The sequence below is a fragment of the Salarias fasciatus genome, chromosome 9, assembly GCF_902148845.1.
Source record: "Salarias fasciatus chromosome 9, fSalaFa1.1, whole genome shotgun sequence".
Lineage (NCBI taxonomy): Eukaryota > Metazoa > Chordata > Actinopteri > Blenniiformes > Blenniidae > Salarias > Salarias fasciatus.
Window position 1 is genome coordinate 9,719,787 of NC_043753.1, and position 18,990 is coordinate 9,738,776.

An 18,990-nucleotide genomic window follows, 5' to 3' on the forward strand; every position below is an offset into this window, starting at 1 on the left:
ATATTCACCGTTCATATGCAACCTTTTAGCTGGCGATGACATCTTCACCTTTAGCGAGACACAATTACCGCACATCCTTTAAAAAAAAAAAAAAAAAAAAATGGAGGGCCAGACGGGAAGGTTAACCAACTTCATCGAGACGTAAATACAGAGGCTTCTGGGAGGGCAGACGGCCTCCGGGGGGAGGATAGGTGAGGATGCTGAAGTCACATGTTAAATGGGAGCGGGTGGAGGTGAAGGGCTCCCGGGGGCGGACGGGACGCCCTTGAACAGCGGAGGCGGGGGTGGAGGCAGGGGTTGGGGGGCTGAGAGGAGGCCTCACCATGCCCGGGTTGGTGACGATCATGCCCTTGCACTCCTCGGCGTACTTCTGCCACTCCAGCTCCTCCCACTGCAGCATGTCTGCGATCTCCTCCTCGGGGACCAGCGGCTTGCTGCTGCGGAGCAGGTAGAGCAGCACCTGGTGCATGGACAGCACCTCCTTCCCTCCGTCTGAACACACACACACACACACACAAACACACACACATAAAACACGCCGCTCAAACATCCTTGATCTTCCAGGAGAAAATTGTTTGTTCCTTTACAACATTGAACCCGCCTTCACCTCTGTCGACTCGCGGTTTTCCGTTTCAATTTTTTTTTTTTTTTTCTAATACATAGTGTGGAAAACGTCTCCGTGCATCGCGATCGCATTGTCGAGGAGACGCACAGGTGAGCGCGGGCATTGCTGCGAGGTTCAGATGCCACAGCGATACGTGAAGGCACATAATGACACGCCTGTAATAGCATTTCAATCTGTGTTGCAGAATCGCAAACACACACACACACACACACACATATACACATATATACACAGAAATACACAAAGTAACACAATCAGTCAGGTCAAACCGAGTCAGTTTAATACACACTCATGCAAAATTGATTGACCTCCATTTACGAGTGCTCGGCTGTACACACACACACACACACACGAATCCACTGGCCTCTCAGTGCTGCACGCATTTAGAAAAACACACACACACACACACACACACACACACACACACACACACACACTGTAACTTTCAAGCAGTCATCATCATCACGCCCACCCCCTCCCCTTCCATGTAACTCGCTCCTGCCCTTCGCAGATCGCGCCACAAAGCGCGGCTTCTTTTGCAAAAAGAGGCGTTTAGGCGCCGGCGGCCGCCTAAATTGGGAGAGCTGGGAGAGAAATTGTTTTCTGATGGAACGGAGGTAGGTGGCAGGGCTGCCATGACTGAATAAATAAATAAATAAGGGGATAAGATCTGCCACGGCGAGACGATGGTGCACCAGCGCCATCATGTGCGGCAAAGAGGAACAACATGAGAAACGTCCCACAATGCAACAGTTTGCAGGAAATGAGGCTCCTTTACACTGAGAACGACACACACGAGCAGTGACGATTGCAGAAATTCACATGAGCCACGTTTTAATCACTTTTCTACTGGATTACTCCTTAAATATTGAGAAACTACATTAAAAAAAACTCATGTGTTTTAGTTCAATATGCTTCATTTAAGGCCATTCTTTTAGCCCTCTGGATTCAATGAGTTCTTCTAAATTGTGAGAACTTTGGAAAATTTGAGAAAAAAACTTAAAGAAAGAGGACAAATACAGAGTTAAAAGTAATGTTTGGAAACAGTCTATCGCCCAATGTTTTCATGTGGAAAGTAGAAAACCTTTGATGTGTTTTTGGGTGTCTGTTACCTCGACAACGGTGCTCGGAGCCACTGAAAATGCAACTGTGCACATAGTGTGTTGTTCAACAGCACCCACTGGTGGCACGACATGAAAACGCATGGAACTGGACAGTGTGCAAAACGTGGACGTGTAAATGCGAAACTTTTCTGAAACGTAAACATAAAAACTGTGATTTTTCGTTTCAAACAATGCGTGAACAGGACCTCAGAGGCTTTACTCCATACTATAAGCCCAGATTTTGTCATTACAATCTTCAATCATAGTCAGCAGATTAGATACGAACATCATGCTGCATTCATAATAAATAAGCAGCATGAAAATGAAACCTACAAATGTTGATGTGTATACAGATATCAGGAATCCAAGCAGAATCGCATTACGCATGTAAAAACTGACGGATTCATGAGTTACTGCGCTGCAGCGCGGCCCCTCAGTGGAGCGCCACAGGGGCGCGAGGGGCGTGTGGAGTCTCACCAGGTAAGAAGCGAACAAAGCGGGGCATGAAGTGAAAGCGCTGGCATCCAGAGGACTCGTCATCGGGATCAGGACCTGCAACACACAACACATCACAGGTTTTCATTTTTTAAACCTTAACTGTAAGTGTACGGTTGGAATAATAAGCGCAAATTGCTGGACTGCAGTGATTAATTAAAATTCAATCCTTCAATTATTGAGAGCTGAGGAGAGGAGGGAAGAAAAATGAATACACATTTTTTAATGAAATTAGATGTTTAATATTTAAAATATTCTATATATGTGATGACTGTGGGGCTGCATTCACATTAATATGATATTGGGGCAGGCCTGCTTCTGTGCTCATTATTAGTCCAACAGATGTCCTGTACACTGGATTCTGACCTTGTGCTTTTACACTGCTTATTAAAAATGCAACAACGTTCTGTGATAAAAATGAAAATGACAAGATGTCTTAATAAATTTACACGAGAAAAGGAAAACTTATGGGCAGTAAACTTTCCACAGACGTGAAAGGTATTGGGAAAACGGATCATTATCAATCGGAGCAGTAATGTGAGGTTCTAGGACATCCTTTTCAAAATGTCGCCATGTAAACGTGAAACTTTTCCAAAACACTGAACCGTATCAAGGTAAAGCTCTCAAAAAAGCTAAAAATCTACCTGTCAGGTTCCAGTCGTACAGCTCCAGAATGTCCTGGAACAGATAGGAGCCGAAGAGCTCCAGGCCCTGGACGCAGTAGTTCTGGAGAGAGAAACAACCGCTCAAAAATTTACAGTAGGAGGCGTTCTGGACAGTAACTCTCCCAGAGAGCGCCTTAATGTACTGTAGATGCGACGGATAAGTAAATCCAGCTCTGTAACTGTATCACCTAAGCCTCCGTATTGATACGATCGACTCCAGCAGGTCAAAAGGAACGGCTTCTCCCTCTTCTGAAAGGATTAACGGAGGTGCGCTCCGGCGTCGGGAGATAAAAACAAAACGAGGTGAGAGGGAGCTGCCGGATAAAGCCGGCTTTCACTGACCTCCGGTGTCATCTCCTCTATGAAGTGAATGGTGTAATCTATGTTGAAGCGGATCACACGGCACAATGGGATCTGTGATGAGGAGAGGACGGGGAGAAGAAAGGACAGGGCCCACTCATTAGGCAGAGGTTACAGCTTTTCAAGGAAAACTCTGTAAAAGCGCTGAAAATCCTCCTAAAATATCCCCTTCTGTGCTGCGGACGAGGCACAAAAACACTTTTCATGCAGGTTAGAACAAGTTGAAATGCCGTAGAGAGGCCATCCTGACATGAAAATGCCAAAAAACCTGTAAATGAAAGAGAAAAAGGATTACAAAAAACATTAAAAAGTGTTTTAAAGGCAATATATTGCAATTTTGCGATTCACAAAAATTTAACTTTAAATATGAAATATAAAGATAAAATTTAACCAAAAACACAAATCAAAAAATTCACAAAATGACAAACATTTATCAAACAAATGAATTGCAAAATTTAATAAGTTACGTATGATCAATAAAATAGTAAATGAAAAAAATGTTTAAAAATAAAGATGCACCTAAAAAATAAAATAAACATGAGATACCGTTTTTCCTCAAAATACCTCAAATATCTCAAAATACTAGAAAACTTATAATCTTCTTATTTTCATAACAACTGCAAATATCCAAATCCAAATTGAGAATTGTGTATTTTAAAAGTGCAGAAGGAACATTTTTCTTCTTTCAGGTGGACCTGCAGGAGCAGAACTATATTTCAGGTTTCCGTGTCTCAAACATTCTTTGGAACATTCCATCGATCCATCTTCCCTCCGTTTTCATCCAACTCCAGCTGGAGTTTAAGGAGAGCGCGAACCGCTGCACTGTTCTGCAGCGTGCTTTAAAAACCAAAGAAACGATCTGACATGATGTCTTGAAACACACACACACACCTAACACTTGAAAATGAATCTGGTGAAATCTTTGTAAACAGATAAGCCGGCTCCTCTGTGTTTAATCTGCCAGTTACACGCTCTTTGTTGAGGGAGCGCGGGGGTCCGTTTTCGGAGATTAACCTGGGAGCCTCGCTCATTCCTGCCCATCTCAGCGGCTAACTAGCGGGGGGCTAATGTGAGCGCGCTCCCAGCTTCCTAATCCCCCTTCCGCGTGCCGCCACCGAGCGTTTACCCCCGGCTTTTAACAAGGCCCGCTGAAATTATCCAGTTCAAATCGTGGCTAATCCTCGGGGCTCTTTTCAAGCTCGACGGATATTGACCGAGTGCTCTATTATTCAAACATGTGGGTGGGGAAATACGCACGCACCCGCGTACAAGGACTGAGAAATAATCACACTTTGAAGAGATTTTTCTAGAAACGGGGTTCGGCGATCCCCCGTCGAGTCCTTGCTCTCTTTAAACTTGCTCCTCGGTTGCGGTTCAAACAGCTGCAGAGAATGAGGGGCCGTTCTTTCTTTCTGTCTTTTTGTTTTCAAACTGGAATTCAAAATTGAAGCGAGGAGAAGTCTGGGACAAGGTCGAAAGATGGTGGTTGAATGATGGGTAAGCGGGTTGGCGTGCAGGACAATAGAAAGTTGGATGAATTTACAGTGAGGTTGATTAAATTCGCACAACCCCACTTTCTGTTCTGGGGTTCATTGAAGACTCGTACAGTACGAAACCCACTTTGCGTCTAAAGACACGTGCAGTCAAGCACGGAAACAGCTACTTGGAGATTAAAATGTTGGCGGAAAACATCAAAGATCCTCCTGTTTGACCTCCGCGAGGATCAACGCGACAGCAGATGAAGCAGCTCAACGTGACGCGGCGCCGGAGACACTACAAGCGCAGAGCGAGTAAACAGACAACTGGAGCAGCAGTGAGGGAAAGGAGGCGGCGGCGACACGGTGATCCGCGACTGACGGGACGAGACGAGGCTTACGTTAGTGAGCGGCGTGTGGGAGAAGAGGGAGAAGCCTTCAAACAGGTATTCATGATCGTCGTACTCGATCACCGTCGGTCTGTCGGTCTGGAACAGAAACAAAGGACCGTCAAACAGATCGGTTTGGGTTAAATTCTTCTGCTCACAGTTTGATGACTCACGGATTCCTACCAGGAAGTTTGTCGGCGGCGAGACAGTGATCCTGTAGTGGAAGAGCTTCCCTGCGTTGTTGTTCATGGGACGGCACTGTTTCACCGGCTGGAAAACAGGCGCAAACTCAGCAGGAGACGCACAAAACACACAAAGAAATCTGATAGTGTATCAGAGCAAACTGCTAAGTTTCAGTCGTAGTTATAACTTCAGGATTAGGCTGGTTGTGATGTCGAGATAATGGGCGACAAGTTTTAATACATTCTGTTTCATATGGAAACTTAAGATTCACTAAAAGAAGTTTTCGTTTAGTTTATTGAGTCACCGCTAATCCCATTGCTAGCCACTGAACAATTACTGCTTGTATGAATAAGTGACTAAAAATACTCAGTTCAAAATGGTGTAAAAAGCAGGCATCTCTCCCTTTTGTGACTGGAGTGTTAAAAACCATCTAAACTGTGAGCTTTTCCCTCACTGTATCCGTACAGGATTGTTACCAATCACTAGTTGTTGGCTTTAATTGGAAATCACTTTGTTTCCGCTCTACAGATTCCCTACGGACTTTTCTTTAAGTACAGCGGCTATTGAACTCCCGCCACGGCTGATTAGCAAAAACTGAACCGACGGTCTTTAATGACTGCGACGTTCGCTCGCAAACATACAATGCAAACTTATGAAAACAGATTCCAGGTCAGCGGAGGAGAAACGGGCAATTAGCGGACTAATGGACGGGCGAGGGGCGCGAGGCGCATTTGTTGTTCCTCGGCGGGGCGAACGGACCTCAGACGAACAGTCGGGGTGAAGGAAGGCGCGAGAAACGTCCCGACGATTATGTGCAATTACGAAGCGATCCCCGGCTCCCATTGATCCTCATTCAAAGTAACGCGCTTGATGAAACCAGGTGGGAGTTATTGCTCCATAACAGAGAAAGTGAGTCATAAAAAAAAAAAAAAAAAAAGAGGTGAGATGTGGGAGAGTAATCGATGAGTCACAGGGAGACATGGAGCTCTGTGTCACATCCCTACAGGTGTAATGTCATCAATCGCTTCTTTAAGTTGATACAATCCGACTTGTTGTGCCTTTAAATGTAATAAAAAAAAAACAGGTTCCTGTGTGGAGAATGCATTCCCGCTGGCCGGGACGACGCCCTCCCCCTCCCTCCCCCCATCCTCCGCTGTGGAGTGGCACAGCGTCAAGGTTATGAAAAGGGTGATTTATTCACGGCGTGTCGTACCTCCTCCCCTGGGTAGATGCTGTGGCGGATCCCTGTACGTCTGGCCTTGGCACTGCACTTACACAGGGGACCATCATTCATCTGGACAGAGAGAAAATGCGGGAATCAAGACGGGAGCGGCGTCCACGCACAGACGCCGCTCCCGCGTCACATATCTCCAAACTGACCTTTCTTTCTGCAAGTTTCCAGCTGTAACGCGTCCTTTGTGCTACAGTCTGGCCGGTATGTATTTATTATCGCCCCTGCGAAAGATCTGTCCTCTGATTTCACAGTCAAGGTGCTTTTCCTGAACTCTACTGATGAAATGCTTTTGAAGGCATAAATAGGAAGATTTAAGTAAAATAAGACTTCCGATAATCAGTAACTTTATGCTTAGAAGAGCTAAAATGACATAAAATACTGAGATTAACTAAACTGAGATCAGCTAAACTAGGATCACACACAGAGAACAACATAGTATAAGCAGTGGCGAGTGCACAGACATTCGTATGGACAGACAATGAAGTTTGATTGCTGTATTAAAAAAAAAAAAACCACCAACTCCCAGGAGAACACGGGCCGGGCCGGGAGCCACGCCGCTCTGGAGGCTGTTACCGTGTGATCGGGCCGGGAGAATTCATTGCTATCTCACACCGGGGTAAATCACAGCTGCTTTAATTAACGTGACAGATTATTACCACTGCGGACACTATTCTATATTAAGTCATGCTTAAATTGTTATTAGCGGTGTGACAGCTGATGGGACGCAGGGCCTTGCCGCTGAACAATCGGCTCGGCCGGCCTCGTAAATGTTTGCACTAAAATTGTCATAAATTGCCGGGATAAGCCCAGAGCTCGTCTTTATGTCAGTTGTGGATGCTATCTGTTCTTTGGCTCCTGCTGACCGTGTTGGGAGATTCTCCCAGGGTGGGATTCTGCTCCTGAACACACACACACAAACACACTAACACATTCTCTGAAGTCTACATCTGCAGCCAGCCCGCCGTCGGGCTAATTAAAGGAGCTATTAGCCGAACGGGCTGCTGAACTCCATCTGATCTGATGAGTCCTGCTCCGTCACTTTAAAAAAGAGAAGACGGCGGACTCAGCACTTCTCGGCAGCTCCTTTTTCTCTCCGTGGAACCAGAGGAAGCTTTGCGATACCTCTGTGCAACATTCATCTTCATCTGTGTAGGTTTTGAGCTAAAATTCAGCCTCGTGGTTCCTTATCTACCTCTCAGAGGTAGGACTGCAGGAGAACAATTGTTTCCCTCTTTAATCACAAACACAAAATGTTTCAATCCCACTATTGATTTAAATTTGCTCTGTTGCACAAAGTAACTTAATTTCCCACCATAAGTGCATTTTTGTCATTAATCAAAACAAATGAATAAAATGCCACAATTTAAAAATGCTAATTACACACTCAATGGGGGGAGAAAAAAAAAAAAAAGGTTTGAATGTGGGAGTGTGCCGAGTAAATCAAGGTACTATTATTACATGAGATTATAGACGGTCTTAAAGAGGTGCCAATTTCTTTTAATTGAAGTACGGCGTTTATTTGGGTTATCAGGTAAATGTGCTAGACTTAATTGTAGCACTGTTTTAAGTAGGCTGGCACAGACAGAAGTGGTCTGTCTGGTTTCCTTTCACATGTAGGGCATTTTCCTGTTTCTATATGATTCATTTCTGAGACTGTTGGATCGTCCACAAGCGGCCGTCTCTGGAATTATTTCACTCAGGTCACATGGAAGAAAAATCTGAACCAGTTCTCCAGGGTTTGTTTCTTCACACGCAGAGAAAAATGTTCTATCAACATTAACAACACTGTCGGGGGGGGGGGGGGCAGTTTTATATTGGATGAGAAATTATTTCAGCAACAGACAACAGTTTGTGAAAATGGAAGATTCTCGGTGTTCATGCTTGGAGAATGTTTGTGGTGTCCCCCAGGGGACAGTACTGGGACCACGACTCTTTATTCTATAGACTGAGATATGTAAAATCTCAAAAATATTTTCTGTACAGGGGAGAACATTGAACATTGAACAGTTCACAGACGAACTGGCCTCAGAATTGAACACATTTAAAATGTTTCGTAATGGTAAGGCGATGTAGAAAAGTTAAAGAAATTGAGTATCTAAGTGTGACTGTGAAGTGACCGTCACATCTACTGGAAACCTCACTTTAAATGCATTCAAATCAAAATATCCAGAAGAATTTCAGTCGAGGGTTTTCACTCAAAACTGTTGCTAACTAAACTGGCGCTTAGCAAGAGAACTACATCACTGGATGACGATCCCAGGAGAGACGCCATTAGACCAACGGGCCCGAAGGTCACCAACCTGCCCGGGGTCGTTGTACCACAGCTCCTCGTGCAGCCGGTCGGGGTGAGCCTTCTTCCTCTTGATCTCGGCGATGACGTCGAAAACCTCGGAGTCGGAGCTGCTGGAGCAGGTGCTCCCCTCTCCCTCCGACTCGCACTCTGAGTCACTGCTGCTGTCGCCTGAAACCAGAGGGGCAAGCGGGGCCTTTAATCACGGACCTTACGATGGAGCTGACGACTGAGGGAAAAATAAATAAATAAAACCCTCAGTCGGAGAGCTGGTCGAGCATTTCAGCCCCCCCCAACCCCTCGATCTCTGCTCAGCTGAGCCCTCGCAAAGTAATACCCAACACAAAGTCTCGCTAAGGCGGTCTGTCAAGACGCTTTCAGACCGTGCGCTCGGGCTGCGCCAGAGGAATAATCGCCCGGCTGTGCTGATGATGCAGCAAACTTTCAGATCCGTTACATAATTTGCATTTACTTAAATGTTTCTTGAGGCAAACAAACAGTTTAGTCTGACGTACCGCTGCTGAAATTCATTGTTTAAACATCCGCCTTTTCATTGGGATTCCTCCGTTTCATGCCAAGCTCAGCTTTAAAGAGATTATAAGAGCCAATGTTGACATCTGGCACTCGTATTTTCTTTCACTCTCACTTTTTTTTTTTTTTTCCCCTCACCGAGAAGTAACCTCACACCAAACTGGAGATGATAATTACCAACTCAGCTGAACGGTTTGTGGCTCTTGGCTAAGGAAAGCCTTCAGTTCTTATCAGCACTTTTCTTTAACTGGAGTACTGGATTGTGAGTTCAGTGCCCAGAGTCCCATATTTAGCAAATTAGATCTCCCTGAGTGAGATTTATATTATTGCAGCGCGGAAACACGCGATCCAGCAGACAGGCCCGCAGATAAGATCGTAAGCATTTTACTTAATCTCTTCCTCGCTCCGCTGCACCGCTGAGAAGACACCGAGTTTTCATGCATGTCAATAACAGAGGCTTATCAACAGATGAATGCGCTGTTGATTGCTTTGTGCTGTTTGCGTTTGTCCGGAATGAGCGACGTGCTCGAAACGGCGACGGCTTCTGACCTGGAAAGACTCGCGTTTCAATCAAGGATTCAAGTGATTGATTTAAATATCCCCTTCACTGGTTCATAAAGCTTTGAACTGGCTCAGTGTTGGTTCTTTATCTGATTGGCTCTCCTCCTCCTGGTCCTGATGGGTAAATTGTTGTGGCCTTTTAATTAGTCGGAGCTCTTCATCACCACAGTTACATGTGTCAGAGTAAAGGGACGTACTGAGTATTGACCGTTTTTCAAAGCAAACTCAGGATATACTTTTTAATACCTTGTGCTTTATCTTCCCATCAGTGTAAATATTGCAGTTTGTTGCTTCATCGTATCGATCATTTTCTACTTTTTCTTCACCATCGTTGACTTTGTCTTCTTGAGGCCCAAACATATTTAACGGGACTTTCCTTCCGTCATGTGTGTTTATTACTTTCCTAATTTGGCACGTTTTCGGGCAGCTCAGCCACACTCAGTGAGAAGTAATACCACTGGTGGCCTGAGGGGGGCGGTGTTGTGTAGCATAGCTCATGTACGACCGGCTAAAGGAACAAAGAAGATAACGTCAACGAAGGGAGACTGTGTTAATGGAATGGTTGCGATAGAAATAACTCCTGGACGTTACCTCGTCTGGGCGAAGAGCATCGGTCATTCCATGCTTCTTAATTCTTCTTCATCAACTTATTCTTTTCTCCATTATTTTTTTGAAAGTTTGACTTGTCTTCATTTTTTGGCTTTTACCGTCTTCCTCTTTACCTTCATCATGTTTGTGTTCGTCTTAATCTTCTCATTATGTTTTCTTTTTGTACTCAGCCATCTGTTCTCTTCTTCATCTTCTTGTCATGTTCTTTTTTTCCTCATCTGTCTTGATCTTTCTGTTTATCGTCGTCTCCACCTTCTATTTGGAGCCATTTTCATCATGGTTCTTGTCACTCCTCTTCTTTGTCAGAATCCTTTTCTTTGTTTATGAAACCATCTTCTTGTCATCGTCTTCATTTCTTTTCCTTCTTCCTCTCCATGAAGGACATCACAGTCGTCATCTCTGTCAGAGCTCCTTCCTTCTCCGTCTTCATCTGCTTCTTATTCACCGCTGTTCAGTCTTCATTATTGCTTTTGCCTTATTGTTAGTCGTCATATTCTTGTTTTTCTTTGTCATCATGCTCCTCTTTATTGCTTCCATCACAGGCTTTTTTACTTCTTTGTTCTCAATATATTCTCTTCTCATCTTTTGTTTTTTGTCACTTGCAAACGTATCACTCTTCTACATAATATCTTCAAGATGAACTTTCTCCGACCTTTGGTGTTGGATCCAGTTCTTTACTACTTCCTCTTTTTATTATTGCAGAAATATTCAACAACGTGTGATAAATGATAAAATACAAAATCAAGCTCATGCTCTCCAATATGAAAACACTGTGTGTTCACGTTTAACCTATCGAAAGGTTTCCGACTCGTTGCACGGTTTAATCACCTGGATCCTCGTCCAGTTTGGTCTTGGGGGGTTCCCATTTGGGCCGGGCCTCCTTGGCTCGCTCCTGCCGTTTCCCCAGCTCTTCTTCGAAGCGCTCGTACAGGTCTCTCAGTTTACTGGTCCCCACGACTGTGGAGTCCCCCTGAAACACACAGCGGTGGAGAACAGCGTGAACGTGGAGTAGAAATTCAAACGTTCTGAAAATGATGCGGTTCGCACGACAGGCCACTAGTGGGTGCTGTTTGCTTTTTGAACCTAGCGACACACACGTGCATCTTACGGACAAATGACCAGTGGCTCAGGGTACTGTCATGCAAAAGCGCTTCCAAAACACAACAGAAGTTTTCCATTTTCACTTGAGAACCTCACTGATGAGACACCCGGTGGAAACCTTTCCAAATCCCCGCCGAGCCCCCTTCACGCGCCGATCCGGACGTCTTTGGATCTCCCCGACAGCACCGTCCCGACCTTTCCCCATCGTCTTTCTTCCTGCACCCTCTGCCAGACGGCTGACCCGTCCCTCAGTAAAACTGAAGCGATTGTAAAGGTTGAGACGGGGCCGATTTAGCTCCTCCGAGTCTTTTCACAGCGGTGACAGGCAGGGTGTTAGCGTCAGCCGCTCAGAGACAGAGGGGGGGGGAGGTCCCAGAATTGCATTTGCACTCGGATCGCTGCAATTTCTGTGAGGGCTGATAGCCTAATAATAAATAATTGTCTCTTTTAATGACCTAATTCTGCCTTCATATCTCTTCAGTCGATTTGTGACTTTGTTACGACGCCCGTGGTCTCGCTCCGACATTAAGAGCCCCGCTAATAGACTGGCTGCTGTGAGCTGAATAAAAGAAGCTCCACTACTTTTTGTGCTTCACTCTGTGGAAAAGTCACGTGGCGTTCAGCTCGGAGACGCCGAGCGTGTAATCCCACAGTCCCTCCGCTCAGCACGGGTCCAACACCAGGTCCGTGTTGCATATCATCCTCAATGTCTCGACAAACATTCACAGGAGTCCATTTAAATGGAGGCATATTGTAGGATGCACGTTTCCTGTTTTGGATTGTAAAGATGGGTTTTTTTTTTGGTAAATCTCTGGAGAAATACTCCCACACCAGCTCATACTGAGTAACAGAACCCTTACAGGTGCAGAGTGTCCGATTTATGTAACGCCTCTGTCGTCCATCAGGTGGCAAAAGCGAGTAGCAAGCTTGTCCAGGCTGTCTGACTTGTGTTTCTCTGTTTGCACTGAGGACAGACTGGATCACTGGATCACAATGAACCATTTTCCAGGAATACTAAATGATTCGTTTCACAAGTAAATGAAGAATAATGCTCATTCCAAGCACAACTGAACAAGAAAGTATTTTAAACTATGTCCAAATCAGTGTGTTTGCTTGGAACTGGAAGTGGTTTCTGCTTTCTGCTTCACGCTTTATCACTTTCTCTTTAAATTCTGGTACAATAGTAACGTTCTGTTGACACACAGTGACATCTAGTGGTCCAACATGGTATGTGGGGTTTTTTCCTCTCTATTTTTTTGGGCTCAGAAACTAATCCACACATTTTTACAATTGATTTGTGTCTGTTGAGGACATTTTAACAGCCATAATGGACTATTTTTGCTTTTTCTTTCTTTCTTTTTTTTTTTTTTTTTTTTAAGATAGTACATGAATAAAAAACAAAAGCCAAACAGGAATTAACTAAAACTAAGAAGAAGCGAAAGTTAGTCAACATTTCCCAACATTTTGTTCAAGTTTAAAGGTTAAAATCTGAAATATTTCACTGTTTTAGCTGATCTGGTTCTTTTCAATTTGAAAAGTTCTTTCCTAAGATTATTGATTTTAAGATGAGATAATTCTGTATTTGTCCCACAACGGGGAAATTGGCATTGTTTCAACGGCAAGTGGACAGTTATTAGAGTACCAAAATGTGTGTGCGTGCGTGTGTGTGCATAAAGCACGGAGGAGGAGCGTTACCACTTGGTCCATGGGGTCGTTGGAGTAGAAGTTCTCGGCGTGCGTGCAGCGGATCCAGGCGGGCTTCAGCAGCTCCTCCTCCTCCTTGTCCTCCTCCCCTCGCTCCTTCTCTCGCTCCTTCTCCCGCTCGTCGGCGGCCTCGTCGGGCTCCCGGCTCCGGGCCGACGACGAGTAGCTGCGCTCGCGGCTCGGCCCCGACGAGCTCTCGGACCGCCGGTCCTTCTCGTCCTCCCAGCGGCTGCGTTTCCGCTCCCTGCTGGAGGATCGGCTGCCGCACAAAGTCGAAGAGCGAATCTCAGACAGTCGTTCAATTCTCTTCTTTTTTCTGCACAAAAAGCACTTTTTCCCCTCATTTCTTTTCAATCCCATTAACTTGCTCTTTGTGACTGACGTTCCACCTTTTAACTTCTTATTCTCTTTCATTTCATTGTCCCTCGCAATCGTGTCGAGTTTTTCGGATGTTTTCAGCACATTTTCAGTTTCCAATAAAGATTCTAACTTTTTCAATTGAATAATCGTCCAAATGATGAATGCCAATGGGAGGCTGTTCTTTTTTTTGCTGACCGAGTCTGATCAGAGATGGGAAACCTGCGGCCCGTGGACCACATGTGGCATTTATCTCCGTACTCTGCGGCCTTTAAGTCAATTTCCACAAATGAATAAACTGCTACCAATCAGAATTCCCCCAAAATGCTGCATTAATGAGGTTATTTCAAGATAAAAAAAGATCAAATACTTGATATTGTTTAAAATCAGAGATAGACAATAACTCCTTTTCATTAAATTATTAAATTACCCCTCCCCAGTACTGAAAATGACATTATTGCCCACTGCTGGACGAGATGTAGCTCAACAATGCCCTCTGCTGGACGAATGGAAAAAAAAATAAGTACACTGAATCTTCAAACGAGGGCAGTTATCTCAGTTTTAGAGGTAAAGCAGATGAGTGACAGTTAGTTTTAGAATCATTATTTGTGAAAATCAAAACCTTGGCTGCGGTTAAAAAGAACGTGTGCATAAATAACACAGGTCATTTAAAAACAAAAAGTATTCAGAATCATGAGCATAGAAGGATTCTTCACATGTTGGTATGTATTATAATGATAACATGCACTGTGCACGTATAAATAAACATCCAGTAAATGAAGAAAGCCAGATTTAAGCTCTTTTCCTTGCATTAAACACATTATATTATAACGTAGGATAAGAGTGGCGTGAACAATACGAATAAAAACAAATTCATTTACTTAAACAATTTTTCACCAACTAGGCTTTTTAATATGAACTATGTGACATTTTCTCGTCTTTTTAATACAATACAGTGGGAGTTACATTTTTAAGACTTTGAAGAGCCAGAAAACCTTGAAAAAACTGTTCAAAATATAAATCTTAAGATTAAAAACAAAATATGATTAACAACAACCATAAATATATTATAGTCTGTTATTAACAACTAAATATAACTCTGTTTCATTATTCATATATTTAGGAAATTTAAAATAAAATAACTATGATTTATTCATTAATTTCATAATTACAAATTAACATAAAATAATCTTTTTTTCTATAATCTGTTATTAATAACAGCTATTTGAATAATAAAGAAACTTTGGCTCAACGTTGCACCAACTGGAAAGAGTCTACATCTCTCTTTAAACTACTTAAATTATAAATTGTTGTGGCTGCTGGGGTGTAGTGGTTTACACTCTTGTTTCACAGTGAGAAATCCTAATGTTCGAATCTGGACCTTTCTGTGTGGAGAGGAGGTGATGATGACCCCGGACGAATGTGACCTGTTTCTGTCTCTCTGTGTTTGATCGCGGCTGCTTTTTCCCTCAATCAGCTGAGATCTCATAGAGTGAGATAGATGGATGGATGGACTCTTCACGTACCTTCGAGGTCTCTTTCTGTGCTTGTCAGGTGTCGGGGACCTCCGAGTGTCTCTGTGTCGATGTCTCTCTCTGTGGACAAACACAAAAGTGTCAGAAGAAGAAGCCTCCCGGTTCTGCTTCATCCTGAGGGAGCGGGACGTACCTGCTTCGGTCTCTGCTCCGGTGTCTGGGGGGGCTCCTCCCTCGGTCGTACTCGGACCGGTAGCGCCCCCCCTCCGGCCGACCCCGCCTGTCCACGCTCCGCCCTCGGTCCTTCCTCTCTCCTGGAAACTCCATCTTGTGCCGGTCGCCGTGGGAACCGTAGCCGTAGCACTTCTGCCTGTGGTCGTCGTGGCGATAGCCTCTCTCCGGAGACCTCCTGCTGTCCGGGGGCTTCTCATACTTGTACTGCCCTCCGTGGCGGACGCCGTGGTCCGGAGGGAAGGGGCCGGGGCTCTGGGTATAGCCGGGGTTGAAGGGGGGAGGGGGGAAGGGCGGGTGTGGGGGGTAATTCATGGAGTACGCAGGATGGTAGCTCATGGACTGGGAGGACATGGGGGGAGGGATGGGCGGGTGGGGGATCGGAGGCGGGGGCACAGGAGGCATCATGTAGGGATTGTAAGCGTTCTGAGCAGGCATTTGCGCCCCTGGGGCGGGGCCACCTGTGGGGCTGGGCAGAGGCGGGGGCGGGAAGTTGGGAGGGGGCTCAGGGAAGCCTTGGCGGGCGGGGGGCTTGAGGAAAGGAGGGCGCAGCGGGCACTGGGTCAGGGAGCCGGGCGTCTGCGAGGGGGCTGGAGGGGGGTACTGCATGAAGTCGCAGTGTGGGGGCAGGTAGCCGCCGTGCCCGTGGTACCCTGAGCCGCTGGGGGGGGCCTGTGGGTCGTAGTGGTACGGGGGCATGGGGGGCTGAGGAGGGGGCGGCTTCTGGCTGCTGCTGCGGTAGTTCTGAGGGGGATTGTGCTGGCCCGGAGGCAGACCCCCCCTCACACGATCCTGATGGAAAGACATGGCTGCAGACAGAAAAGTGAAACAAAGTCACAAAGATAAGTTTTTCCTTTTGGGGGGTGGGGGATACTAAAGACTGGGAGTCCTTTTGCTCTGGAGGAAAGCCAATTTTGTTATTGTCCATTAATGACACTTGCAGATGTATTTATTACAGCCATGGTGATCATGTGTCGTACCAACGTCTCAGAAAAGTTGCATTTTTACCCATTTCCACCAAATGAATTGCACCAAAAACCCAAAATGCTTCAAGTTTTGCGTTTTCACATAACAATGACGCCAAAACTGCATGAAGAGTGAACGACGACTAAAAAAGCACAACAGAAGATACGATAACTGTCTGCAATGATGATCAAATGAAAAAATCTGAACAGATTGAAAGGATTCTGTGTACAGACATGCTTCCTCCTACACTAGATATTAACTGAATTACGCATGATTATGACTGGAACATACTTCCCAACCCTGCTTACAACCTAATACGTTTATTTCAGACTAGTATGGAGCATTAATTCATTAATTCATTCATTTAGCGATTCATCATTTAATTGACCCGTCAAGAGGGATACAATTCTTACAGACGTCCCACTTTATAGTGTATTTAGTGTGTGTGTGTATTCATATATATATATATATATATGTGACCGAATAGATCATTTCTTCCTCAAATTAAACTTGTATTCAAGACAAACATTAAAAGACAGATTAAATAACAAAAGCAGTGACACTTTGGCCGCATGCATAAACAAACACGGGCTGGCGATAACAACGATGACGATGAAAACAAGCAGATAAACACTGTAACGTCAATTCATTTCATTCGTGGCTTAAAAGCAGCTTTATCCACGAACTCCATCAATGTGCACTTTCTCAGGAACTACAGCGGACATAGTTTATAGAGATAGTAAACAACTACTGTGTATAAGATGCTCTGATGGGAGAAAAGAGAGCGTTTGTGTGGCGAAGATCTACAGCTAACAGCTAGCTCCACCAGCTAGCATGTCAGCCGCATCAAACAAGGATGGGGATGAAAACAAATCCTTAACTGTACCTTTAGGAACTAGTAGAGCTTCTAACTGCAGCGTTTCAGTCCGTCATCATCCTTCGAGTCAAACTTCTGCCGGAAAAACAGCCTGAACTGGAATAAAAATCCAAAAGCGCCCGGCGCGACAAGCGTGAAGCGGCAGCTTGTTTGTTTCTGGTCGGAAGGGTTTAGGAGAGGGACACGGATGGACCAATCGGAACTCGCAGATACTATCAGGCTGACCAATCACAGCACGCAGAGAGCCGAAAAATTGACCAATCAGAGAGCAGTGCGAGGCTGAAGCGTTTTCGTCTGTAGCAATGCTGGAGTAGCGTTACCGTAACATTATCACAGCAGTAAGAAAAATACAAAAGAAACAAAATTTTAACAATATTGCTGAAGAAAAATAACATTTTAAATAAAATATACAAATAAAAATAAATGTATTGATAAAAATAAAAGCTAAATTAAATAAAAAATGAAGAAATTACAAAAAAGAAACATTAAAAGAAATAAAAAAAAATTGAAATGTAAACATCAAGCAAAATAAAAATGGAAAAAAATTATACAAATAAAAAATAAATTGAAATAGGTACAAAAATAAAAAAATTTAATAAAATAAAATCATTGAAACAAAAATACTACATGTCACACATTTAAAAATAAGAACATAACACATAATAATAAGTACAGCATTTAATAATAAAAAAAACACAGGATATATTTCAATATTGAAAAAACAAGTTATAACCTTTTGTGATTAAAAAAAAACCTTTCAAAGGACTGTTCAAATAAAACAAATAACACATTTATCAAACCCTGAACTGAATCTGTGAAGAGGGAATTAAATTGGCAGGGATCAAAACCCATTACCCTGCTTTCCTCCTCTTCAACTTCAATTTTACCATAATAATTTCCATGTGTATATGTTGCATGAATTTCAAAGGAAACGAAACAAAACAAAAAAATATCATAGAAATATGTTTTTTATCCTCTGTTAAAGGTTGCCATGATGATCTTCCTCAAAATTTGCAATATTATTACTGTTCACCAACATAATAAATATTAAATGAACAAACATTAATATGTGGCCTATGTAACTCTCAAAAACAACAAAATATCATCAAGAGTGCATGAACAGTGAATAACGTTTGTTCGTATTGCTTTCAGACATTAAAATTGCTATGAATATCCAATCTAAATATTCTGTATTATGTGAATGAACTCCTCCCTGTACTTGCACTATAGCACCCCTAGAGGACAGCAGATAGTTGTTTTTTTTGTAATATTATGAATGCAGAGAAGCTGGTTATCATCACTATGGAAACACAAACACATGAATGAAAAGCCACAGGTGTTGCATGGTACCTTCACTTCTTCAGGCTGCAAGTGTTTTTATTTTTCATGAACAGGAGGAACGTGTTGAATTTCTCTGAGGGAAAACTCCTCAGCATCCACTCGTGTTGGCCTGTAGATTCTGGATTGTGTATCTCGGTGTGTGTGTGTGTGTGTGTGTGTGTGTGTGTGTGTGTGTGTGTGTGTGTGTGTGTGTGTGTTCACAGGAACAGGCTACACTGATGAGATGTTACATGCTGCCAAGTCTCCTAGGATGAAGAGAAGTGTCAAAGGTCAACATCCTACACAGTCAGCTTGAAGCCATCACCCACACTCTCTTCCTTCTTTTTTTTTTTTTCTGGTCTTTTCATATGGAGATGCATGTTGAACCTGCAGGATATCATGAATGAACTTCCATGGATCTGTTGTTGATGCTTTTATG

At 43.9% G+C, this 18,990-nt stretch overlaps 1 protein-coding gene across 1 annotated transcript in view; it reads right to left on the reverse strand.

The window, feature by feature from the left end:
- Nucleotides 1–17,385, reverse strand: part of drosha (drosha ribonuclease III) — a 106,379-nt gene extending 88,994 nt beyond the window's left edge. The window contains exons 1-13 of the mRNA XM_030099589.1: nucleotides 17,241–17,385; nucleotides 15,351–16,197; nucleotides 15,209–15,277; nucleotides 13,317–13,584; nucleotides 11,349–11,490; nucleotides 8,830–8,990; nucleotides 6,509–6,589; nucleotides 5,296–5,382; nucleotides 5,125–5,211; nucleotides 3,231–3,302; nucleotides 2,868–2,949; nucleotides 2,206–2,280; nucleotides 323–492 (exon numbers count right to left, since the gene is read on the reverse strand). Coding sequence (XP_029955449.1) covers nucleotides 323–492; nucleotides 2,206–2,280; nucleotides 2,868–2,949; nucleotides 3,231–3,302; nucleotides 5,125–5,211; nucleotides 5,296–5,382; nucleotides 6,509–6,589; nucleotides 8,830–8,990; nucleotides 11,349–11,490; nucleotides 13,317–13,584; nucleotides 15,209–15,277; nucleotides 15,351–16,195 — 2,139 coding nt within the window. The 5' untranslated portion in view covers nucleotides 16,196–16,197; nucleotides 17,241–17,385. The remainder of the gene's footprint in view (nucleotides 1–322; nucleotides 493–2,205; nucleotides 2,281–2,867; nucleotides 2,950–3,230; nucleotides 3,303–5,124; nucleotides 5,212–5,295; nucleotides 5,383–6,508; nucleotides 6,590–8,829; nucleotides 8,991–11,348; nucleotides 11,491–13,316; nucleotides 13,585–15,208; nucleotides 15,278–15,350; nucleotides 16,198–17,240) is intronic.
- Between the last annotated feature and the right edge of the window lie 1,605 nt (nucleotides 17,386–18,990).